This window comes from Mugil cephalus, chromosome 21 (assembly GCF_022458985.1).
Source record: "Mugil cephalus isolate CIBA_MC_2020 chromosome 21, CIBA_Mcephalus_1.1, whole genome shotgun sequence".
Taxonomy (NCBI): Eukaryota; Metazoa; Chordata; class Actinopteri; order Mugiliformes; family Mugilidae; genus Mugil; species Mugil cephalus.
The window spans coordinates 3,424,527-3,451,143 of NC_061790.1; the positions used below are offsets into that span (position 1 = coordinate 3,424,527).

The 26,617-nt window shown below is 35.0% G+C and overlaps 1 protein-coding gene across 8 annotated transcripts in view; it reads right to left on the reverse strand.

Moving 5' to 3' along the window:
- LOC124999263 (triadin-like) overlaps positions 1–26,018 on the reverse strand; it is a 46,650-nt gene extending 20,632 nt beyond the window's left edge. For 4 of the 8 annotated variants that reach the window (XM_047574084.1, XM_047574083.1, XM_047574085.1 and 1 more), the window contains exons 1-11: positions 25,436–26,017; positions 7,081–7,293; positions 5,618–5,668; positions 4,493–4,618; positions 4,376–4,402; positions 3,902–3,970; positions 3,605–3,631; positions 2,060–3,451; positions 1,291–1,428; positions 446–649; positions 314–370 (exon numbers count right to left, since the gene is read on the reverse strand). In XM_047574084.1, the coding sequence (XP_047430040.1) occupies positions 314–370; positions 446–649; positions 1,291–1,428; positions 2,060–3,451; positions 3,605–3,631; positions 3,902–3,970; positions 4,376–4,402; positions 4,493–4,618; positions 5,618–5,668; positions 7,081–7,293; positions 25,436–25,454 (2,323 nt within the window). In that variant the 5' untranslated portion in view covers positions 25,455–26,017. Of the gene's footprint in view, positions 1–313; positions 371–445; positions 650–1,290; positions 1,429–2,059; positions 3,452–3,604; positions 3,632–3,901; positions 3,971–4,375; positions 4,403–4,492; positions 4,619–5,617; positions 5,669–7,080; positions 7,294–25,435 lie in introns of all 8 variants that reach the window. The other 4 variants (XM_047574082.1, XM_047574089.1, XM_047574086.1 and 1 more) reach the window with 4 other exon arrangements.
- Positions 26,019–26,617: the final 599 nt, after the last annotated feature.

Sequence of the window (26,617 nt, forward strand, 5' to 3'; positions counted from 1 at the left end):
GACATGGTGATGATGAATAGTCCATTGTCGATCACACATTTTTATGAGAAAGTGGTATGTTACATCAGGATATAATACGAAAACAATACATCAGGATGTAATACGAAACAATACATCACAATACAATACGATATGATACATCACGATATGATATCAGATTTAATTTTTTGTTTATGTTTTGTTTTACCTGATTTACTGTAAATTGTCACTGTAAACCACAATAAAAACAACTCTAAACTCCATTTAAATAAAAAATAAATAAGTAAAAAGGTCACAATGTACATCTCATCTTATAAGACTTTATAACACAAACCTTTTTTTTCTGCAGTCTTGGTCTCTTTGGTCTTTGCAGAGTGCATACAGGGACACACTAAAATCACAGAGCAGAAAGTTAAAGCTCAACAAATGTGACCGAGCTGCTGGTAATTGTTCTCATCGTTCTCACCTGTGGGTTCAGTCTTGGGCGCCTCTTCCTCTGGTTCAGGCACAGGTTTGATCACATCCACCGTGGCCTTCTCCTCATCATCGTCGTCTTCGTCGTACTCCTCTTTCTTATCTTCAGGTTCATCCACAGATTTGTGGGGCTTTGCAGTTGCCTCTTTGTAGTCTTCTCCTTCATCCTCCTCATCGTCGGGAGCAGCTAGAGACTCTAGCACAGATTCATATTGTGGTACAGTCATTGACAAATTCATTGACGTTCAATAACAAAGGAATTAAAGGATTATGAGCAGGAAATACACATTTTTGACGAATACAAGCAACATGTACAATACACCCACCTGCTCAAAGGCCCACAGAGCTTCCAATCACATCCCAAAACTTTAGTAAGCTCTAAATTAAAGGTTTAATCATCCTGTTCTTCAAGATATTTTATTATTTTAAATATATCATTTTATAAAGTCTAGCAACTAAGCGGAAATTTCTGCAAAGCGTTAAACAACTTTATAACTGTTCAGTTTAAGTAAATATAAAGCTGTAGTTATGTGTAATACTGCAAGTTTTGAATTTTTTATTGTTAAAAATCCAAGATAATTGTTCATCTGACTACTCAAGCTCATAGTTGAATTATCAGCTTTTTGCACCCAGGTTGCTAATTTACACTGTCTACTATTTTACAAATGACAGACTCATATATATCACAATTGATGTGTTTATATTGGTTATAAAACCAGTAAAAAAGTATTTAATTAAATCATTATATTTATTCTATATATAGTCATTATGTCTATAAATCATATTTTAACACCTTGTAAACCACATTTGCAAACAGGACAACCGTGTGCCACCCACCAGTTTGCTCTGGTGCCTCCTTAGACTTGTCTTCATCGTCAGCCTCTTGGAGCTCGTCTCCTTCCTCCTCCTCATCTTTGTCGCTTGCCTCAGTCTTTGCTGCCTCCTCCTGGACAGTGAACGCTGCTGCAGTGGCAGCTGCAAACCAACACTATACAGTCAATACAACTTACCTTTATGTAACAGATAACAACAGATATTGTTCAAGTCACTGCTTTTCCATAACATTATGACCACCTTCCCAATATTGTGTAGTGCCTCCAAAACAGACTCATAGACATGGACCTTGGACCTTCTGAGAGTGTCCTGTGGTGTCTGGAAACATAATGTTATTACTGGGGGCCTTTGAGGGGAGGGGTGGACCATTCCACAGATACTTGATCAGTTAGTGATATAGTGAATTTAGGGGGCAGGTCACCTTGTGCTGTTCTTCATGTTTTTCAAATTGTTCCTTAAGCGTCTTTGTGTGTGTGTGTGTGTGTGTGTGTGTGTGTGTGTGTGTGTGTGTGTGTGTGTGTGTGTGTGTGTGTGTCATTGCTATGGGGTGGGGAGTGTATCCATTGTAGATTTGTAGATTTGTACATATGCAAATATTTTTGGCTTTTTACTTAATTTCCCAATAATTTTCTATGATTTTATTTCATTTTTTATTATTTGTATTATCAATTTAGTTTATTATGACTTAGTATAATTTATTGTGTCAATAAAGATACCATAAACTACTTCAGATAAAATAAAACGGGTGCTGCTGGACTGGACTAGACTGTACCTGCAAGCAAGACGTCATCAACACCTTCATCATCTTCCTCATCATCATCTTCATCCTGGCCCTTTAAGGACTCCAAAGTGATTTTTTCTTTACGTTCACCCTCATCTTCATCAATGTCAGGAACTTTGTCGGCTTCTTTCTCATCTTCCCAATCAGAAGCAAACTCTGATGAATCTTCCTCATCGTCATCATCATCGTCATCATCACTGAGTAAAGACTCTTCATCTGTCTTCAGAGTGATGTCGTCATCATCGTCATCTTCATCACCCAAGACGCCGCTGTCTGTGCTCAAACTAACCTCAGCTTCCTCTTCCTCTTTATCATCATCATCATCATCATCATCATCCTCAACATCACGGATGTCTTCGGTGACGTCACGGTCATCCTCAAGGTCAGCCTCCTTGTCCAGGTCACTGTCGAGCTCTTTAAGGTCTTCATCGTCGTCTTCATCGTCTGCAAAGAAGTGTTCAGAGGACGCAACAGAGATGACTTCATCATCATCGTCATCCTCAGTGCCTTCAGCAGCTTTGATGTCACCCAGATCTTCTTCTTCTTCTGCGAGTTTATGATCTTCGTCATCCTCACTTCCAACTGCGATGGGAGGAATATGAAGATCCAGATCATCGTCTGTCGTCACGATGCCTTCAGCTAATCTGTCGTCTTCGTCGTCTTCTCCGTCGTCGTCCTCATCGCTGATGTCCGAGGAGTCAGTGAACACCTCGTCACTGCTTTCCTCTTCATTCTCCTCCTCGTCTTCATCAATGGTCTCGTATTCGTCGCTGTCTCCGACGTCAGAATCAGGAGACGAATCTTCGTCCTCAGACGTAGAAACGGGTTTGGGAGAAACCTCTTCATCATCATCATCATCATCATCTTCAGGAGCATCTGCGTTCTCTCCTCCTTCCTCCTCCTCGTCTTCATCATCGTCTTTGTCTTCTGCTGCCTTCTCTTCCAGTTCATCTTCATCGTCCTCTAGTGTGGCCGACAGAGGTTCTTCTTCACCTTCCTGTTCATCTTCCTCATCATCGCCAGCGGCTGCTTCGTCTATCGTCTCTTCCTCCTCTTCTTCCTCTTCAACCTCATCCTCCTCATCATCCTCCTCCTTTTCCACGGCTTCTGTTTCGTCCTCATCCTCTCCCTCCTCCTCATATTCTTCCTTTTCATATCCCTCGTCCTCATACTCCTCATAGTAATCCTCGTAGTAATCCTCTTCATACTCCTCTTCCTCTGGTGTTTCTTCGTCCTCTGCTTCTTCCTCCCCTTCCTCCTCCTCAACAGCAGCCTCCACTTCATCTCCTTCTTCTCCCCCCTCGCCCTCCTCGTCCTCCTCCTCCTCTTCCTCCTCCACAACTTCAATGGCAGGTGGTTTCTTTTGTGCTTGCATCTCTATAACTGAAAAAAAGAAACACAGTGCATGTATATTACCATGGTAAACACAAATATTAATATTCAATCAACAGAAAATGGTCATAATCAGAGCTGAAGAACATGAGGACACGTGGGTCATGTAATGTCAAGTGGAGGAAAAGTAGCAGAGGTACAAACCTTTAGTTCGTGACGGTAGAAATTCTCCTAAAACAAGGAAAGACAAAAGGAATGAGCACAGGGGTGACACAAAAAAACTGACTGTACTGGACGAAGCATGCTACAGTTTGGAGTAGAGGTTTAAAAGATTAGTAGCAGCATTTAACACAGAAAGACAGTTAGAAAAATCATTTGATTTCACTCCAGTCAGGTGTGTAGTCACCGATTGTTGCCTCCATTAGTTGACCGTTAACAGGGTGGTGGTTACCACTCATCCACGTACAGTGAGTTACACACAAATACAGCAACTGGATATACCTTTTCCTTTCTTACTCTTCACCTCCACGTCATTTCCCTCCTCATCCTCCTCCTCCAACCATCTTGACTCTTTGAGATGGTTCATAGATAAAGTCAGCTTCAATCTACCACCACCACCACCACCGCAAATACAATCAAATCTCTGGCTGTGTAGTCATCTAGATCCACGTATGTCATTCAATATATCCTCAACCATGGGCTTTTTGGATCTGTGTCTATGCAAGTTTGACAAATCACAAAAAAGCTTTGGAGAAAAAAACAGATTTTGGCTTCATACACGTACATGTGCTGTTCACTGGAAGAAAATCAGTAAACAGCGGTAAAATCATTTTCAAGTTTAGATTTCATGAGATTCAAAACCGAATGAAATGACAGCACATGTAATGCAGCCGAATGCAGTCCTTAAAGCAGCAAGACTTTTATTCTGCAGCCGTATGATCAACGAAACAGGACGTACAACCAACTAGTACAAACCTTTCTTCCTCACTGCATATAGATTTCCTAAAGAAGAGGACAGAGAAATTAATCAGTGCACCGGACTGGCATCGAAAGCATTTGATGGTGTTCAGAAAGTAGTTTCTGTGTGCATACCTTCCTCCTCGTCAGGGGCGATCAAGTTGGAAGCGAAGTTCAAGATCATGCTGAAGACGTTGGCGGACTCCTGCACGGCGTCGTTCACGGCCTTCACCGGGTCCGAGCCGATCTTGCTGAGGCCTCCTGGTGGAGCGTGGAAGTGGAAACAGCCACACACACACACACAAAAAAAAATGGTTAAGGTTCTTAATTTGGTTTGATCGGTGTTGACCAAGCCAAACAAATACAGCTCCGGTAAAAGATTCTCAACTCAATGCAGATGAAGCTCTCTTTCCTCTGGACTGAGGAAATGTATAGTAAAGTGTTAAATTGGAACAGGAGCATTTCAGGAATTGCTTGGGAGCAAGAGTTACCCGCTTTCCAGTTTAACCAGCCCTAAAAGCCTTTTATAAAGCAAAAAGCAACTTGAAAAGTCAAACAAACCCTCATTCATCAAGTTATTACTCATGTCTCTGACTCAAATTCGAAATAATTCTGCAGATTTGTATGTAAATTTCATGACAATTTCTTGTTTGATCAGTCGACATTAAACCTCAATAGCTTTAGACCTTGAATATGCAAAATTATTTGATGAAAGAGGGCTGACGTTCTCAGAGCGAAAGGTGTCAAATTTAAATGTCATCCTTCTCAACAATTCACAGCCTGCAACCGAGCTGCCCACGATATGTTTTCTAGGTCTGGGGCTTAATGCAGCAAGACCCACAGAAAGTACGAGCAGATCTAAAATACAAGAAAAACACCAAGACAGAGATTTCAGATGAGCTTGATTCTTCATAATATTTTATGATGCTCTGGCTGAGTTAAATCAAGCTTAGCTGAAGCTCAAACTCATCTCACAGTTTCTTTACAAATGCAGGTAGGATAAAAAATAGACAATTCATATCACACACAGTATCTCCTCGCATACAACTCATGACTATATCCTAACGCCTAGAATTCATAAAATATAAAGAATGCAGAAACAGAGAGAAAGCAGCTTTAGCGTCCTTCTACAGACCTACGAACTGTCTGTGAAGGACTCTCTAACATTGAGAGCATCAATGTTAGGTAGTTAGTATATTTTATTTCATTTATCTTCAGCAGGAAGCTCTGAGGGGGTTAGTAGCAGATAAGGTGCCTTGCCTCTACGCCCTGAATCCTTTAAAACCTTCCTGACGGCAGGAGGTGGGCGACCTGGTTGGATGAGAAACAGTGAGAGTGGCAATAAGCAAAAAAATAACCTGAAGCACAGTGGTGAGGCAAAAGAGGAAAGAGTGAGAGAAGGAAGGGTGGTGTAAAATGAAGTGGTGACCCGATGACGGGGAGTTTGCGCTAATGGTAACAGAACATGCTTTTTGTTTTATAATACATAAGAGAAGCCATATTGCACAGTGATGTATCTTAGTTTCAAATTTTAATTATGAATATAGAAGATTTTTCATCAGTAACATACATTTTAGTTTTGCTATTCTACTGCAGTTTTTTGCATGCTCTTTCCTGGTAATTTAGGATGAGAATCATATATTGTTCAATAAAATGGAATAAGATGATCATGACAGGGTTAGAATATTAATCCGTACAAATGAAAGTATTATTATTTTTTATATATATATATAATTAGGAGAAAACAGGGTTAGACAGAAAACATAAGGGAAAGTTAAATTAGTAGGTTTTTATACCAGAATATGAGATTCTTCTAGCATCTCATATTAAGATGTGAAATCACAGGAAAAGCGAGAGAAAAAGACATAGAAAATAAGGTTTATAAAACAATAATGTCAAAAGGTAACAAGGGGAAATAAAGTGAAAAAGGAGTCTGTTTTTTCAGCTTGTACCTGTTACACTTACAGCAGCTGTCTATCCATTTCAGGTCTGCAGAACTAAACAGTTTGCTGGGAGTAATAAAGCAGAAACAAACTCATTTATACTATTATTCTAAGCTGTTTTAACCAAATACATTTTTGGTTTGCAGTCGTGTTTTGTTGAAATTAAAACTCCAGCTCCATTATTATCTGGGGGGGGGTATTTGATTATGGAGGTAACTATGAAGCAAGGACATGTGACACCACTTGGATGGTGCAAGAAGGTTCTGGATTTCTGTTTTCCCTGTGTCGGTTTTCTCTAGGAACTGCTTCTGCCCAAAGTCCAAAGATAAGCCTATCTGCTGATTAATTGGCGGTAGACGTGGATGTAAATAGTTTCTGCTCTATGACTGTGATACACTGGCAACCACCTCTCACCCATTGATAGCTGGGAAAGGCTCCATGACCCTTGAGAGAATGAGTGGGTACAGATAATGAATGAATAAACCTGGAACATCAAATTTGAGAGAAACATGATTGAACAGAGCAGAAAAATACAGCTAACTTTGGTGAATTTCTAAATTTTCAAACACATTTCTTCGTACGACATCTACATATTTTAGACTCATGCTTCACTCGTGTTATTCTGCAGTATATTCAGGACAATGCTGTAAGTTGGAGCTATCAACTCGTGTCCCCAAACCAAGGTGGAGCCACAACTGTCAGCCATGTTTGGGTCTGACACGCAAATATAATTTCCACTTACACCTGTCATTCAACAAAAAAATGAAGTTCTTGCTTTACCTGAAATGGTCTTGTAGTCCATCAGATCAAACATAATGACGAAAACACAAGACCATGTAATGATGAGAGCCAGGACCAAGATCCAGGCCAGCGGGGAGCTGAAGGTGGAGTACAGGTTTTCTGTAAAAGTTTTCTTTGGCAGTCGAACAGGTGGCAACCCGGTGTCTCCGTTCTTACTGTCGATGACCATGGTGGTGGTGATCGACGACCGCGCTGAGGGATTAAACATGAGAAACCACGGTCAGATAACCTGCATGAAATATTGAAATATGAAAATCGCCTGTTTTAGATTTTTTATTTTTATTTTTTTACTTTAGTTTATTTCGAACAGTCATAAGGAAAGAAATGCATCAAATGCATATACAACTGAAAAGAAACAAAAGACAGAAATGCCACATAACTTAAAAATGCTAGTAATGTTCGAAAAGGAGTGGAGGGAAGCAACATGCTTATTTGGCCCCACACCTCGTCAGTATTACTATAGATAAATACACATTCCTCTTTGTGTTCCTTGGAACTGTAGCATGGAGGTAATAATAATGCTCAGTTTTTGCTAAATCTGCTTTAGAGAGAGGACTTTACAATAATTTTGAAAGCACTAATAATAGTAATAATGATAGACTCAATAGAATAAACACCTCTTTAATCCAACACGGTCCAACAGCAAATCTGTGTTCAGTTTAAAAAGTAACTTAGTTATTATTATGCAACCTTATTTTAGTGCAGAGATCACCTTATTACATTTTTGTGGGTCAGGATATGTGGCAGCTTTTAATTTGGGCCAATGGATTGAACATGGGTTGTTATTTTCCTGACTGTCAATCCAACTTTATTAATTTATCACTAAAATATGTGTCAGACATGATGCATGTATTTATAGAGACAGAGAGATAAATAATAAATGAAACGAAAGGAACCCCCAAAATGCTGAGGTCTTCATTTAAAGCATTGCTTGAAGGGTGTTGCATTTGAGTATAATTATAATCAACATTAGATTGCTAAACCAAAACCACTACTATTAGAAAATCTTTTCGTTTCACTGCAAGTTACCATTGTCTCATCATTATACTGTCTTTGGGAAAATTTAAAAATGTGAGAAAAGTAGTCACAGATAAAGAATTGTCTACAACAAAAATAATTAATAATAATTATTAGGTCTGTTAGATGCTGTATTCTAGCGGAAAAATTACAGTCTATGGTTTATGGTCTGTTGCTACATCAACTTATCCCTTAATTAAATCATACTTGTGAATAAATCCATGATATTTATTATTAAAAATATTTTGTAGAAAAATTACATAGGCCATAATTTTAGGAAGGTGACGACTTGTATTTAGGTAGTAAAACCAACATTTTAAAAAAAATCCAAGCGCCCTGTATCATAGCTGCATGTGTGACGTTTTTAACAAATTAAACCGTTTGGAAATCGGTCCATAATTCAGTTCACATGCGCCGCTGCCTCTGCTGGCACTGATCCAAGATGGCGGCGCTTTAGGCACGTCCCTCCACAGTCAATACGGCGTCTACGTGTATATATATGTCTATGGGTGCTATCTTGTATTAGAGTCGCTTCATAATATAAATACGGGATATATACAGGAATATTTTAGCGATGTTTAGCTAATTTTTCTAACTCATTCGCTCACTAAAACTGCATTAATTAAGGGCGTTCCCGTTTTGAGTGACATGTGACGTATGGGCGCTGCCATAGGCCGCTAGCTGCTGGCCTTGGTCTCTCTGCTAGTCCACACCTGCGCTGATGACAACCTTTCGGCTGAGTTCGAGGCTTTCGTTGATTTTGGGATCACTTTAAAGAAAAAAATAACCGTTGTCTGCTTTGCTGCACGTCGTACACGGTAAGTGAATTTGGAGAATTATTTTCATGGTCGGTGTCAGTGCCTGATAAAGCTAGCCTGGTAACTGAAGTTAACTATCTAATTAGTCAGCTAATGAATAGCCTTAGGCTAACCTTCCATGCAGCGAGGCTCCGGTTTGTTAGCCTTGGCTAACGGGAGGCTATCTATCAAACCTCCACCGAAGTCGGAACGTAAATAATAATTAATAATACTTTTAAATTAAGTGTGTCAGTTTGGAAAAATATTTATCCACCGCGTAAAGTAGGAAACATTAATGTCTTATTCACGTTACTTTTTCTATACGACCAATGCTACGGTAACAACACAGACTTGGTTCGGTTTCATGTGTGATCAGACATGAGGTCCACTTATCAGGTTTCACCAAGTCTCATCTACCCCTGAAATACAGGTACATATAACAGACAAATATGTAAGTATTATTTTATTCAAGTTGTTTTAGGATTATTAAGTCGATCGGCTCCTTACAAGATATTTCTATTTGAATCAATTTTTTAAATTAAATCCAGGCACATTTATAGCTCGGAGATGAAAATGAAAATACATAAATAAATATTAAAAAAGATGTTATCAAGATGAAGTGAAAGAACAGGGACGATTTCGGTTTTATTTATTTAAAATTTATTCATATTTATACATATTTAAACTGCTATATCTAAGGCCAATAGCAGCGCGACCGGCTAGCATAGTGTTGTAGCATGTGTGCAACATTTTAGTTACTTATTTATTTATTTATTTCCATTAAACTGCGGGGACAGCTTTAGCTGGGGGACAGATCATCCAAAAATGTCCGTAAATCGGGGACTGTCCCCATAAATTAGGGATGTCCGGCCGCACTAGCTTATATTTGCTACTTGTTTTAAGAGACTCGATGCAGAAGATTATTTTGTTTTAAACATCCAGTCTCTCACCAAGCTCCTGAAATACAGCACACAGTCTTGTAAGTATAATTTTATTATTAAAGTTATTTAAGGAATGTTCATTAGTTCATCCTTAGTTCATTAGAAATCTGTAGTTTCTAGCAGCGCTAACTTCAAAAGCTAGCTGCTAACATAATGCTAGGCTACTTTTTTTTTTTTTTTTTTTTGCTTTTTTTAGACATTTTATACAGGGGTTGTGTCATGTTGTATAATCTTATAGAATAAATGCTAAAAAATAAACTAAAATAGTTTATTTAAATGGGTACATCTTTTTAGCATCCTTTAATTTTTGTACCATTTGCTAACATTTACACATCGTTAGCCTCGTAGCATGATTGCCTAAGTTATTTTTTGACTTATCGTTACAGTGTCGTCCACCATTTGGTCAAATTTCTCACCAAGCACCTGAAATACTACAGAGCTGTAAGTATTATTTTATATCTTGTTTTAGCAACATTTATTAGTTTGCTGGCTTCTTTTAAAAATATAGCTGTCAAGCTGCGCTAACGTTTTGACTTTCTTCAAGCTAGCTGCTAACATTTTTGACGCTTACATTTTTGTATTTGTCATGTTCTATTTGCATTTTTTTGAAACTATACAGAGGTTGTGTAATGCTGTATGACCTAATAGAACATTTGTCAAAAAAAAAATAAATACTGTCTTTTTATTTTAGAAACAGTTAGCTTTATAGAAGGGTTGTGGGATGTTGTATAATCTTATAGAACAAATGCTAAAAAATAAACTAAAATAGTTTTTTATTTTATTTAAATGGGTATATCTTTTTAGCATCTTTTAATTTTTGTACCATTTGCTAACATTTACACATCGTTAGCCTAGTAGCATGATTGCCTACTTATTGTTACAATGTCGTCCACCATTTTGTGAAATTTCTCACCAAGCACCTGAAATACTACAGAGCTGTAAGTATTATTTTATACCTTGTTTTAGGAACATTTATTAGTTTGCTGGCTCCTTTGAAAAATATAGCTGTCAAGCTGCGCTAACGTTTTGACTTTCTTCACAAGCTAGCTGCTAACATTTTTGACGCTTATATTTTTGTATTTGTTATACTGTATTTGCATATTTTAGAAACTATACAGAGGTTGTGTAATGCTGTATGACCTAATAGAACATTTGTCAAAAAAAAAACTAAATGTCTTTTTATTTTTGCACCGTTAGGTTCATTGAAGGGTTGTGTGATGTTGTATAATCTTATACAACAAATGCTAAAAAAATAAACTAAAATAGTTTATTTTATTTAAATGGGTACATCTTTTTAGCATTTTAAGCATCTTTTAATTTTTGTACCATTTGCCAACATTTACACATCGTTAGCCTAGTAGCATGATTGCCTACTTATTGTTACAATGTCGTCCACCATTTTGTGAAATTTCTCACCAAGCACCTGAAATACTACAGAGCTGTAAGTATTATTTTATATCTTGTTTCAGGAATATTTATTAGTTTGCTGGCTCCTTTGAAAAATATAGCTGTCAAGCTGCGCTAACGTTTTGACTTTCTAAACAAGCTAGCTGCTAACATTTTTGACGCTTACATTTGTGTATTTGTTATGCTGTATTTGCATATTTTAGAAACTATACAGAGGTTGTGTAATGCTGTATGACCTAATAGAACATTTGTCAAAAAAAACTACTGTCTTTTTATTTTAGAAACCGTTAGCTTTATAGAAGGGTTGTGTGATGTTGTATAATCTTATAGAACAAATGCGAAAAAGTAAACTAAAATAGGTTTTTATTTCATTTAAATGGGTACATCTTTTTAGGATCTTTTAATTTTTTTACCATTTGCTAACATTTACACATCGTTAGCCTAGTAGCATGATTGCCTAAGTCATTTTTTTGACTTATTGTTACAATGTCGTCCACCATTTTGTCAAATTTCTCACCAACCACCTGAAATACTACAGAGTTGTAAGTATTATTTTATATCTTGTTTTAGGAACATTTATTAGTTTGCTGGCTCCTTTGAACAATATAGCTGTCAAGCTGCGCTAACGTTTTGACTTTCTTCACAAGCTAGCTGCTAACATTTTTGACGCAGAATTTTTGTATTTGTATATTCTATTTGCATTTTTTTGAAACTATACAGAGGTTGTGTAATGCTGTATGACCTAATAGAACATTTGTCAAAAAAAAACTAAATACTGTCTTTTTATTTTTGTACCGTTAGCTTTATAGAAGGGTTGTGTGATGTTGTATAATCTTATAGAACAAATGCTAAAAAATAAACTAAAATAGTTTTTATTTTATTTAAATTGGTTTATCTTTGCAGCATTTTAAGCATCTTTTAATTTTTGTGCCATTTGCTAACATTTAGACATCGTTAGCCTAGTAGCATGATTGCCTAAGTCATTTTTTGACTTATGTTACAATGTCGGTCACCATTTGTCAAATTTCTCACCAAGAACCTGAAATACTACAGAGTTGTAAGTATTATTTTATAGCTTGTTTTAGGAACATTTATTAGTTTGCTGGCTCCTTTGAACAATATAGCTGTCAAGCTGCACTAATGTTTTGACTTTCTTCACAGCTAGCTGCTAACATTTTTGACGCTCACATTTTTGATTTGCATTTTTAGAAACTATACAGAGGTTGTGTAATGCTGTATGAGCTAATAGAACATTTGTCAAAAAAAAAAAAAAACTAATGTATTTTATGTTTACACTGTTTAGCTAACATTTAAATATTGTGCTTTTGGCGAGAGGACCGCTGAAGATTCCATGTCTTGAGCAACTGCATTTTAATTTTGTCAAATCTTTCACCAAGCTCCGGAAATACTAAAGACAGTATTGTAATATAAATTTAATTTTATTTGTCTTACTATCAATTCCTTATCCGATCCTTTCGAAATTATATCTCTGTAGTAGCTGCACAAATGGTTCACTTTCTTTAAAGCTAGCTGCTAACATTTTTGTGCTAGCTTACATCTTTTGTTTTGCTTTTTTAGAGACTTCATAGAAGGGTTGTGTGATGTTGTATAATCTTATAGAACAAATGCTAAAAAATAAACAAATAGGTTTTTTTATTTCATTGAAATGGGTACATCTTTTTAGCATTTTAAGCATCTTTTAATTTTTGTGCCATTTGCTAACATTTACACATCGTTAGCCTAGTAGCATGATTGCCTAAGTCATTTTTTGACTTATCGTTACAATGTCGTCCACCATTTTGTCAAATTTCTCACCAAGCACCTGAAATACTACAGAGCTGTAAGTATTATTTTATATCTTGTTTCAGGAATATTTATTAGTTTGCTGGCTCCTTTGAACAATATAGCTGTCAAGCTGCGCTAATGTTTTGACTTTCTTCACAAGCTAGCTGCTAACATTTTTGACGCTTACATTTTTGTATTATGTTCTATTTGCATTTTTTAGAAACTATACAGAGGTTGTGTAATGCTGTATGACGTAATAGAACATTTGTCAAAAAAAAACAACTAAATATTGTCTTTTTATTTTTGCACGGTTAGCTTTATACAAGGGTTGTGTGATGTATAATTTTATAGAACAAATGCTAAAAACTAAACTAAAATAGGTTTTTATTTTATTTAAATGGGTATATCTTTTTAGCATCTTTTTATTTTTGTGCCATTTGCTAACATTTACACATTGTTAGCCTAGTAGCATGATTGCCTAAGTTATTTTTTGACTTATTGTTACAATGTCGTCCACCATTTTGTCAATTTTCTCACCAAGCACCTGAAATACTACAGAGCTGTAAGTATTATTTTATATCTTGTTTTAGGAACATTTATTAGTTTGCTGGCTCCTTTGAACAATATAGCTGTCAAGCTGCGCTAATGTTTTGACTTTCTTCACAAGCTAGCTGCTAACATTTTTGACGCTTACATTTTTGTATTTGTCATGTTCTATTTGCATTTTTTAGAAACTATACAGAGGTTGTGTAATGCTGTATGAGCTAATAGAACATTTGTCAAAAAAAAAAACAACTAAATGCCTTTTTATTTTTGCACCGTTAGGTTCATAGAAGGGTTGTGTGATGTTGTATAATCTTATAGAACAAATGCTAAAAAATAAACTAAAATAGTTTATTTTATTTAAATGGGTACATCTTTTTAGCATTTTAAGCATCTTTTAATTTTTTGTGCCATTTGCTAACATTTACACATCGTTAGCCTAGTAGCATGATTGCCTAAGTCATTTTTTGACTTATCGTTACAATGTCGTCCACCATTTTGTCAAATTTCTCACCAAGCACCTGAAATACTACAGAGTTGTAAGTACATTTAGAACATTTATTAGTTTGCTGGCTCCTTTGAAAAATATAGCTGTCAAGCTGCGCGAACGTTTTGACTTTCTTCACAAGCTATCTGCTAACATTTTTGACGCTTACATTTTTGTATTTGGTATGCTGTATTTGCATATTTTAGAAACTATACGAGGTTGTGTAATGCTGTATGACCTAATAGAACATTTGTCAAAAAAAAAACTAAATACTGTTTTTTTATTTTAGAAACCGTTAGCTTTATAGAAGGGTTGTGTGATGTTGTATAATCTTATAGAACAAATGCTAAAAAATAAACTGAAATAGGTTTTTATTTCATTTAAATGGGTACATCTTTTTAGCATTTTAAGCATCTTTTAATTTTTGTACCATTTGCTAACATTTAGACATCGTTAGCCTAGTAGCATGATTGCCTAAGTTATTTTTTGACTTATTGTTACAATGTCGTCCACCATTTTGTGAAATTTCTCACCAAGCACCTGGAATACTACAGAGCTGTAAGTATTATTTTATATCTTGTTTTAGGAACATTTATTAGTTTGCTGGCTCCTTTGAAAAATATAGCTGTCAAGCTGCGCTAATGTTTTGACTTTCTTCACAAGCTAGCTGCTAACATTTTTGACGCTTATATTTTTGTATTTGTTATACTGTATTTGCATATTTTAGAAACTATACAGAGGTTGTGTAATGCTGTATGACCTAATAGAACATTTGTCAAAAAAAAAACTAAATGTCTTTTTATTTTTGCACCGTTAGGTTCATAGAAGGGTTGTGTGATGTTGTATAATCTTATAGAACAAATGCTAAAAAAATAAACTAAAATAGTTTATTTTATTTAAATGGGTACATCTTTTTAGCATTTTAAGCATCTTTTAATTTTTGTACCATTTGCCAACATTTACACATCGTTAGCCTAGTAGCATGATTGCCTACTTATTGTTACAATGTCGTCCACCATTTTGTGAAATTTTCTCACCAAGCACCTGAAATACTACAGAGCTGTAAGTATTATTTTATATCTTGTTTCAGGAATATTTATTAGTTTGCTGGCTCCTTTGAAAAATATAGCTGTCAAGCTGCGCTAACGTTTTGACTTTCTAAACAAGCTAGCTGCTAACATTTTTGACGCTTACATTTGTGTATTTGTTATGCTGTATTTGCATATTTTAGAAACTATACAGAGGTTGTGTAATGCTGTATGACCTAATAGAACATTTGTCAAAAAAAACTACTGTCTTTTATTTAGAAACCGTTAGCTTTATAGAAGGGTTGTGTGATGTTGTATAATCTTATAGAACAAATGCAAAAAGTAAACTAAAATAGGTTTTTATTTCATTTAAATGGGTACATCTTTTTAGGATCTTTTAATTTTTTTACCATTTGCTAACATTTACACATCGTTAGCCTAGTAGCATGATTGCCTAAGTCATTTTTTTGACTTATTGTTACAATGTCGTCCACCATTTTGTCAAATTTCTCACCAACCACCTGAAATACTACAGAGTTGTAAGTATTATTTTATATCTTGTTTTAGGAACATTTATTAGTTTGCTGGCTCCTTTGAACAATATAGCTGTCAAGCTGCGCTAACGTTTTGACTTTCTTCACAAGCTAGCTGCTAACATTTTTGACGCAGAATTTTTGTATTTGTTATATTCTATTTGCATTTTTTTGAAACTATACAGAGGTTGTGTAATGCTGTATGACCTAATAGAACATTTGTCAAAAAAAAACTAAATACTGTCTTTTTATTTTTGTACCGTTAGCTTTATAGAAGGGTTGTGTGATGTTGTATAATCTTATAGAACAAATGCTAAAAAATAAACTAAAATAGGTTTTTATTTTATTTAAATTGGTTTATCTTTGCAGCATTTTAAGCATCTTTTAATTTTTGTGCCATTTGCTAACATTTAGACATCGTTAGCCTAGTAGCATGATTGCCTAAGTCATTTTTTGACTTATTGTTACAATGTCGGTCACCATTTTGTCAAATTTCTCACCAAGAACCTGAAATACTACAGAGTTGTAAGTATTATTTTATAGCTTGTTTTAGGAACATTTATTAGTTTGCTGGCTCCTTTGAACAATATAGCTGTCAAGCTGCGCTAATGTTTTGACTTTCTTCACAAGCTAGCTGCTAACATTTTTGACGCTCACATTTTTGATTTGCATTTTTTAGAAACTATACAGAGGTTGTGTAATGCTGTATGAGCTAATAGAACATTTGTCAAAAAAAAAAAAAAACTAATGTATTTTTATGTTTACACTGTTTAGCTAACATTTAAATATTGTGCTTTTGGCGAGAGGACCGCTGAAGATTCCATGTCTTGAGCAACTGCATTTTAATTTTGTCAAATCTTTCACCAAGCTCCGGAAATACTAAAGACAGTATTGTAAGTATAAATTTAATTTTATTTGTCTTACTATCAATTCACTTATCCGATCCTTTCAAAATTATATCTCTGTAGCTAGCTGCACAAATGGGTTCACTTTCTTTAAAAGCTAGCTGCTAACATTTTTGTGCTAGCTTACATCTTTTGTTTTGCTTTTTTAGAGACTTCATAGAAGGGTTGTGTGATGTTGTATAATCTTATAGAACAAATGCTAAAAAATAAACAAATAGGTTTTTTTATTTCATTGAAATGGGTACATCTTTTTAGCATTTTAAGCATCTTTTAATTTTTGTGCCATTTGCTAACATTTACACATCGTTAGCCTAGTAGCATGATTGCCTAAGTCATTTTTTGACTTATCGTTACAATGTCGTCCACCATTTGGTCAAATTTCTCACCAAGCACCTGAAATACTACAGAGCTGTAAGTATTATTTTATATCTTGTTTCAGGAATATTTATTAGTTTGCTGGCTCCTTTGAACAATATAGCTGTCAAGCTGCGCTAACGTTTTGACTTTCTTCACAAGCTAGCTGCTAACAATTTTGACGCTCACATTTTTGTATTTGTCATGTTCTATTTGCATTTTTTTAAACTATACAGAGGTTGTGTAATGCTGTATGACCTAATAGAACATTTGTCAAAAAAAAAACTAAATACTGTCTTTTTATTTTAGAAACCGTTAGCTTTATAGAAGGGTTGTGTGATGTTGTATAATCTTATAGAACAAATGCTAAAAAATAAACTAAAATAGTTTATTTTATTTAAATGGGTACATCTTTTTAGCATTTTAAGCATCTTTTAATTTTTTTGCCATTTGCTAACATTTACACATCGTTAGCCTAGTAGCATGATTGCCTAAGTTATTTTTTGACTTATTGTTACAATGTCGTCCACCATTTTGTCAAATTTCTCACCAAGCACCTGGAATACTACAGAGCTGTAAGTATTATTTTATATCTTGTTTTAGGAACATTTATTAGTTTGCTGGCTCCTTTGAAAAATATAGCTGTCAAGCTGCGCTAACGTTTTGACTTTCTTCACAAGCTAGCTGCTAACATTTTTGACGCTTACATCTTTGTATTTGTCATGTTCTATTTGCATATTTTAGAAACTATACGAGGTTGTGTAATGCTGTATGAGCTAATAGAACATTTGTCAAAAAAAAAACTAAATGTCTTTTTATTTTTGCACCGTTAGCTTTATAGAAGGGTTGTGTGATGTTGTATAATCTTATAGAACAAATGCTAAAAAATGAACTTAAATAGTTTATTTTATTTAAATGGGTACATCTTTTTAGCATTTTAAGCATCTTTTAATTTTTGTACCATTTGCTAACATTTAGACATCGTTAGCCTAGTAGCATGATTGCCTACTTATTGTTACAATGTCGTCCACCATTTTGTGAAATTTCTCACCAAGCACCTGAAATACTACAGAGCTGTAAGTATTATTTTATATCTTGTTTTAGGAATATTTATTAGTTTGCTGGCTCCTTTGAAAAATATAGCTGTCAAGCTGCGCTAACGTTTTGACTTTCTAAACAAGCTAGCTGCTAACATTTTTGACGCTTACATTTTTGTATTTGTTATGCTGTATTTGCATATTTTAGAAACTATACGAGGTTGTGTAATGCTGTATGAGCTAATAGAACATTTGTCAAAAAAAAAACTAAATGTCTTTTTATTTTTGCACCGTTAGCTTTATAGAAGGGTTGTGTGATGTTGTATAATCTTATAGAACAAATGCTAAAAAATGAACTTAAATAGTTTATTTTATTTAAATGGGTACATCTTTTTAGCATTTTAAGCATCTTTTAATTTTTGTACCATTTGCTAACATTTACACATCGTTAGCCTAGTAGCATGATTGCCTACTTATTGTTACAATGTCGTCCACCATTTTGTGAAATTTCTCACCAAGCACCTGAAATACTACAGAGCTGTAAGTATTATTTTATATCTTGTTTTAGGAACATTTATTAGTTTGCTGGCTCCTTTGAAAAATATAGCTGTCAAGCTGCGCTAACGTTTTGACTTTCTTCACAAGCTAGCTGCTAACATTTTTGACGCTCACATTTTTGTATTTGTCATGTTCTATTTGCATTTTTTAGAAACTATACAGAGGTTGTGTAATGCTGTATGACCTAATAGAACATTTGTCAAAAAAAAAACTAAATACTGTCTTTTTATTTTAGAAACAGTTAGCTTTATAGAAGGGATGTGTGAGGTGGTATAATCTTATAGAATAAATGCTAAAAAAAATAAACTAAAATAGTTTTTTATTTTATTTAAATGGGTACATCTTTTTAGCATCTTTTAATTTTTGTACCATTTGCTAACATTTACACATCGTTAGCCTAGTAGCATGATTGCCTAAGTCATTTTTTGACTTATCGTTACAATGTCGTCCACCATTTGGTCAAATTTCTCACCAAGCACCTGAAATACTACAGAGCTGTAAGTATTATTTTATATCTTGTTTTAGGAACATTTATTAGTTTGCTGGCTCCTTTGAAAAATATAGCTGTCAAGCTGCGCTAATGTTTTGACTTTCTTCACAAGCTAGCTGCTAACATTTTTGACGCTTACATTTTTGTATTTGTCATGTTCTATTTGCATTTTTTAGAAACTATACAGAGGTTGTGTAATGCTGTATGACCTAATAGAACATTTGTCAAAAAAAAACTAAATAATGTCTTTTTATTTTTGCACCGTTAGCTTTATAGAAGGGTTGTGTGATGTTGTATAATCTTATAGAACAAATGCTAAAAAAAATAAACTAAAATAGTTTTTTATTTTATTTAAATGGGTACATCTTTTTAGCATCTTTTAATTTTTGTACCATTTGCTAACATTTACACATCGTTAGCCTAGTAGCATGATTGCCTAAGTCATTTTTTGACTTATCGTTACAATGTCGTCCACCATTTGGTCAAATTTCTCACCAAGCACCTGAAATACTACAGAGCTGTAAGTATTATTTTATATCATGTTTTAGGAACATTTATTAGTTTGCTGGCTACTTTTGAAAAATATAGCTGTCAAGCTAACGTTTTGACTTTCTTCACAAGCTAGCTGCTAACATTTTTGACGCTTACATTTTTGTATTTGTTATGCTGTATTTGCATATTTTAGAAACTATACAGAGGTTGTGTAATGCTATATGACCTAATAGAACATTTGTCAAAAAAAAAATAAATGTCTTTTTATTTTTGCACCGTTAGCTTTATAGAAGGGTTGTGTAATGTTGTATAATCTTATACAACAAATGCTAAAAAATAAACTAAAATAGGTTTTTATTTCATTTAAATGGGTACATCTTTTTAACATCCTTTAATTTTTGTACCATTTGCTAACATTTACACATCGTTAGCCTAGTAGCATGATTGCCTAAGTCATTTTTTGACTTATCGTTACAATGTCGTCCACCATTTGGTCAAATTTCTCACAAAGCACCTGAAATACTACAGAGCTGTAAGTATTATTTTATATCTTGTTTTAGGAACATTTGTTAGTTTGCTGGCTCCTTTGAAAAATATAGCTGTCAAGCTGCGCTAACGTTTTGACTTTCTAAACAAGCTAGCTGCTAACATTTTTGACGCTTACATTTTTGTATTTGTTATGCTGTATTTGCATATTTTAGAAACTATACAGAGGTTGTGTAATGCTGTATGACCTAATAGAACATTTGTCAAAAAAAAACTAAATAATGTCTTTTTATTTTTGCACTGTTAGCTTTATAGAAGGGTTGTGTGATGTTGTATAATCTTATACAACTAATGCTAAAAAATTAACATAAATAGTTTATTTTATTTAAATTGGTACATCTTTTTAGCATTTTAAGCATCTTTTAATTTTTGTACCATTTGCTAACATTTACACATCGTTAGCCGAGTAGCATGATTGCCTAAGTCATTTTTTGACTTATCATTACAATGTCGTCCACCATTTGGTCAAATTTCTCACCAAGCACCTGAAATACTACAGAGCTGTAAGTATTATTTTATATCTTGTTTTAGGAACATTTATTAGTTTGCTGGCTCCTTTGAAAAATATAGCTGTCAAGCTGCGCTAACGTTTTGACTTTCTTCACAAGCTAGCTGCTAACATTTTTGACGCTTACATTTTTGTATTTGTTATGCTGTATTTGCATATTTTAGAAACTATACGAGGTTGTGTAATGCTGTATGACCTAATAGAACATTTGTCAAAAAAAGAAAAAAAACTAAATGTCTTTTCATTTTTGCACCGTTAGCTAACATTTACATATTGTGCTATTGGTGAGGCGACCTCTGAAGGTTCCATTTCCTTAGCAACTGCATTTTAATTTTGTCAAATCTTTCACCAAGCTCTCTCTCTTCTTCAAAAGCTAGGTGCTAACATTTTTGTGCTAGCTTACATCTTTTGTTTTGCTTTTTTAGAGACTTCATAGAAGGGTTGTGTGATGTTGCATAATCTCATAGAAAAATTGCTAAAAAACAAATAAATAAAAGTACATATGTTTTATTTCATTTAAAAAGGGCAAACTTGGTTCTCAAAGGTCTTTTCATTTTTGCGCCATGAGCTAACATTTAAATATCGTTAACATGATTGCCTATGTATTTTTTAGACTTATTGTTACATTGTCAATAAAAATACCAATGTGCTTGCTAAAAATTGAGCTCTATTTTTTGTTTTTTTGTTTTTTTAAACCCTTTTATTTTTGTACTGTTTTCTTAAAATTTATTTTTGGTTCTATTGTTTACAGGACTGCGCAAGATTCCATTTTCTTTGGCCACTCTTGTTTGAAATACTGAAATACTACTGACAGATATGTAAGTATTGTTTTATATCTTGTTTTGGGAAAATGTATTAGTTCAATTGCTCCTTTGAAAAAAATAGCACTTAAGTCGCGGTAATGGGTTGAATTGCTTCAAAAGCTAGCTGCTAACAATTTTGGCGGTTGCTCACATTTTTCTATTTGCTATGTATTATTTGCTTTTTTTTTTTTTTTGAAACTATGCAGAGGTTGTGTGATGCTGTATGACTTAATAGAACATTTGTCACTAACCTAAAGTATTTGTATCATTTTATTTTAAAAGAGAAAACGTGGTTTTTAAATATGTTTATTTTTGCACCATTTACCGTTTAGCTAACATTTACATATTGTGCTAATGGTGAGAGGACCGGTGAAGATTCCATTTCCTTTGCAACTGTATTTTAATGTTGTCAAATCTTTCACCAAGCTCCTGAAATACTTAAGACAGATATGTAAGTATTATTTTATTTAAGTTGTCTTAAGAATATTGATTAGTTTACCGGATCTTTTCAAATTTATATTTTTGTTACTGCAAAAGTTAGCTGCTAACACTTTTTGTGCTAAGTTACATTTTTTTGGTTTGCTTTTTGTGAGACTTTATACAGAGGTTGTGTAATATTGTAAAATCACATAGAATAATTGCTCAAAAGTTCATTTAAAAGGGGCACACATGGTTCATAAATCTCTCACTAAACTCCTGATAAAGTACAGACAGATTTGTAAGTATTTTATGTTTTGTTTTAGAGAAATGTATTAGTTCACTGGTTTCTTTGAAAATACTCACCTGCCGATGTTATAATTTATCGTTAATTTGTCTGCTAATTCAATGTATAAATCAATACAATCGAGGCAAAAGATGTTTCTTTTTTCTTTTCTTTTTTTTTTTTTTTTTTTTTTTTTTAAAGCTAGCAAGCCTTAGCCTATGGTGATTCACATTTGAAGTGTATTGTAAACACACTGTCACCATGCACCATGAGTTTTTTTACCGGGTACCCTGAAAATCGTGTTTTGTGTTGTAACTTACTTTGACATCACATGCATTTGTTTTGTGTGCCTTCCATAAAGATTGTCATAAAATTAGTCACAGTGTAGTCCTTAATGTGACTGTGGGTGTGTTGGAAGAGCTCTGGCCACCTGTTGACTCTTTTCAGCTCATTGCTGGCAGCTACTGTAGCTTACTGTGTTACTGCTGACTCAAACGGCTTAGCAGCACTGTAAACACACACAGACACACACACCCCTCTATCTAACCTGGTTGCTGTGACTCAAACAGGTCAGTGTACAAGTAAAATCTCCCAGAATTCACCGTGAGATAATTGTGATGGCACTGCATGGCTGCTAGAGATTAAGTAAGTGAAACTAAATGTTGGGAAATGTTTAGAGTTCCAGAGAGCTGTATACACCCATTTCAAGCATAGTTATAATTCCTAGTCGAAAAAAATCTCAAACAAATAGTGAATAAATGGAGGATCTCTCTGCCATAGGAATTTCTTCGAATTTTATCAGATTGTACGTTGGACTAAAGACGTGTCAGGCTTACTAAGGTCTAGATAAAGATATTTTGTCTCCTGAATAATCTGTTGAGCTATGTGACATGAATGTTCTGGGTTTCCAGAGCGTCAATCCTGAGGAGGTCAATGACCGTTAAACCCCTAAACATATAGTGTCAACCATTATCATCAGGCTTTCATCTTGGCAAATAAAAATCTGAAAGCATGCCACAGCAAATTAATATCAAAATCAAAGTTAATCCAGTTTGATTGAAAATGTGTGTACTGCGACGTTTGTCTTTGCATAGACTCACTAGCGGTCATGCCGTCAAGTTAATGCTAACAAACAGGCCAAGAAGGTGAATTATATGATTTAAGTAACTGAATTTTCAATTATACGTAGAAACTCATTTGATACATCAAACTATTGTTAGTCTGTACTGGGTATGAATTGCGCAAAAAGAGAAACATGGAGATGTTTGCAGTTAAACACTTGTTTGTAGTTCAAACTAATTTTATTATAGTGGTGTTTTACGCCTTGCCATAGTCAAAACATTTTGAGTTATTTAAAGTTTTACAGATCCATAAATTTGGACTTCGGTCTTCCATGTACCACTAATGCCTTCTACTGGTAAACAGTACTGACACCTGTGGTGTATTATGGAGAAGGTTAAGGGAGGGCTTTGGATGGATTGGACTGCATATTGCAAAAACACATTTGACAATGTCTACTGAGTTGGTCAGTCCATTTGACACTTATGCTTAGAGTAACATTGCTTAGAAACTAGTGGTCAGATTGGCATTGAATTTGGTACTATTTCAGGAACCTCTGAGGCCAGAAAAATATTTGAATTAGACACACGATAAAGTCATAGCTTTGTGGACATTATTCCTGTGAAAATATTAATAACCTGGATTTCATTCCTTCATCATTAATATGATGCCTTTGACCAGCTCTAAATGGTCTGATCATCCCCCCATGCATGATCCCTTCATTCATGGCAGTCTCTGCACTGTGAATGACATTTCTGCAGTTGCTCTCACTGTGTACCCATGACAGCTCAGTTCAGAGCAATCATTAGCTAGTGCTAGTGGTATTGAATCAGAATACAGAATACAACGTAATCGTAACATTCTCTTAATGAGTGCATGGAGCTGGACTAAGTGCAGAAGAAACATTTGTGTTCTAGATGGTTGAGCGTCGTGGTGTTATCAGATTAGCAGCTTGATTCAAGAGGATGTTTCCATGGCTCCAGCTAGTATGAGTGATACATCTACTGTAGTGTTAGTGTTGAGACTGCTGACTGTACATTTGCAGTTAAAGATGCTACAATCAGCCTGAGGATATGGAAAACAGACTACCCCAAAATTAGACACCGTTATTCACAACAAATTGCCAGTCCACTTTTTCTACCTGATGTTTTCAATATAATCTGCTTCCACTTCCAAATCCATAGACCATTGTCATACAAAATAGTTTGTTCGCTTCTGGCAGACTTCACTTTTATTCACTGAGTTGTCATAACTCCCATAATTCTTAAACTGTGTCTTTCTGACACAGCTATGAGTTTAGCCACCCACTTTCCTACTGTACACACAAATTAAAATGGAAGAATCATTGTAGCTTTACTACATAGACATTAAATTATGCTTTTTATAGTTCAGAGTAATGCTTCAGTGTTCTGATCTTTCTTGACTAGGAGCCAAGTGGAAGTTGTCACTATTTGGACTACTTTGGACTTAGTATGCAATTCACCTTGCCAGGATTTCAGTGAGTTACTTTACCTGATTAGCTTCCTTAGGTTGAAAGTTGACACAACTAAAATATGCTTTCCACTATTGTGACATATCAAAATATCCTCAAAGGGCATCATGAGTTTTGTTTCCTCAAGACAATGCAACATACTAACAAAATCACATCCGTGGCTTATATTGGCACAACAGACTCCAAATAAAACATTAATAAGACTTACAAAATATCTCAATATCTTGTGAAAATATTTGAAAAGTTTTAGTGGAGAAGTTAAGTACAACTCCCAAGGCAGGTATGATGATTATGAAGTTCAGAACACTTTTAAATTTGAGTCAGTTTTGAATTGAAAACTTTAAAAAGTTTTGTGTTCACACCTGTTGTGATTTGTGACCTGGAAATCGGTATTGTAGTTTTAGACCAAAAGAAAACTCTGGAAAGGCAGTTCACCATGGGGAAATAAACAGAATAAGGACAAAATGCCAATGTTGGTGCGTCCTTAGTGTGTATTTGTGATCACACAATTTTCATAGTTTTCATTATTTAAAAAGAAAACTATTGAAATAGTGTCACAATAACATCAGCTGTTATGGCTAAATGTAAAACAAGAAACTGTGGATGCTTGCTGATCTTATACAGTATTGTAGCTGTCACAGGAGTCTTAAAGCTGCATTACAAATAGCAGATACATGATAGCAGCCAGCCTATTTTTAGATACTTCCAATCATGAAGTTCTCTCTGCACACCAGACAGCACAACATCAGAATGTCTGTGTCCAAAACAAAACACACAGAGCCCTGGAAGAGCCTCATACACGTATTATTTTTTTTAAATTAGTCGTTGAAAAGTTTGATAACACTTTACCTTCAACTGCCTCTGTCATAGTTTCACAATAAATGTCTCGTCCAACAGCTAATCCTTTGTGCACATTATGTTGCCATGAAAATATTTATTAGTGGTATATCCTCAGCTCCTCAAACACGATTTAATCCTGGTGTTTAATTCCAATCCAGCAACAATGTGCAAGCCTGGTCCTGACGATATGTGTTCAGTCTGATAGTGTTGACCATGAGCAGACACACTACACGTTTTCAGGATTTAAAAGTGCCCCGTATTTTCTTATTCCAGAAGGAAAAACTCTTCATGGATCCTGATTATTTGGAATGTCCAGGGAGCTGAATTCGGATCCAGTGGACGAGGCAAGGGAGACAGACAGAGACCAAGTTGAGGTAGTCAATGCCTTTCCCGTTTGCCTGGTTGGGGCTAGGATTGTGGATAGAAGAACTTGCCCCCACCCCCTCCGCTGGCTCAGACAGAATTAGACCGACCACACTCACTGACGGACGATGGAAGCGAAAAAGAGATGAGCGACTGTGTGTGAGAGCTTCAAGGTAACTTTATCTGCAGCCAATGTTACAGCTGTAGGCATGTGATCACAGTGTAGACAATCATTTAATAAAAATGTTTTATCTGAAACCATTTCTTTGTTTTTTCCAAACATGTTCAGTTGTCAAGTTTGAATCTAATTAGGCACGGTTGCATTCAAGCCATGTTTCTAAGCCCCTGAGTTATTCTTAGAGCGGCTCGCTGCTGCTGATATTCTGCTTCGCCTTTTTAGGCCAGAGGCGTGACCTTAACACCCCCCTCCCCTCCCATTCCCCTCTCCCCACGCCAACTAATCCTCTCCTCCAGACCTCCACTGCTCAGTGCAGAGCTGTCATCAAGTGGAAAGACAAAGAAAGAGCAAAGAGCCAAATGGCCTGATAGAGTTTAGATTAAACTCAATGGTATTTAGTTTCTGGTCATGTTTGTTTAAAGATGCAAATGTAATATCAATAATTTTGCATGAAAGTGGTGGTAGTAGCTTGACGAGGGTGAAGTACGTAAACCAGATTGTTATGGGTTTTCATTGAACTGAACAGGCCCATTTAAAACCTGCCATCATATGCTTACACTTCAGTGTTTCTCATACAACAATAACACTCTGCCACAGGCTCATAATGTATTGGAAATATTTTTGCATGTCTCAAATAACATTGTGCGTGC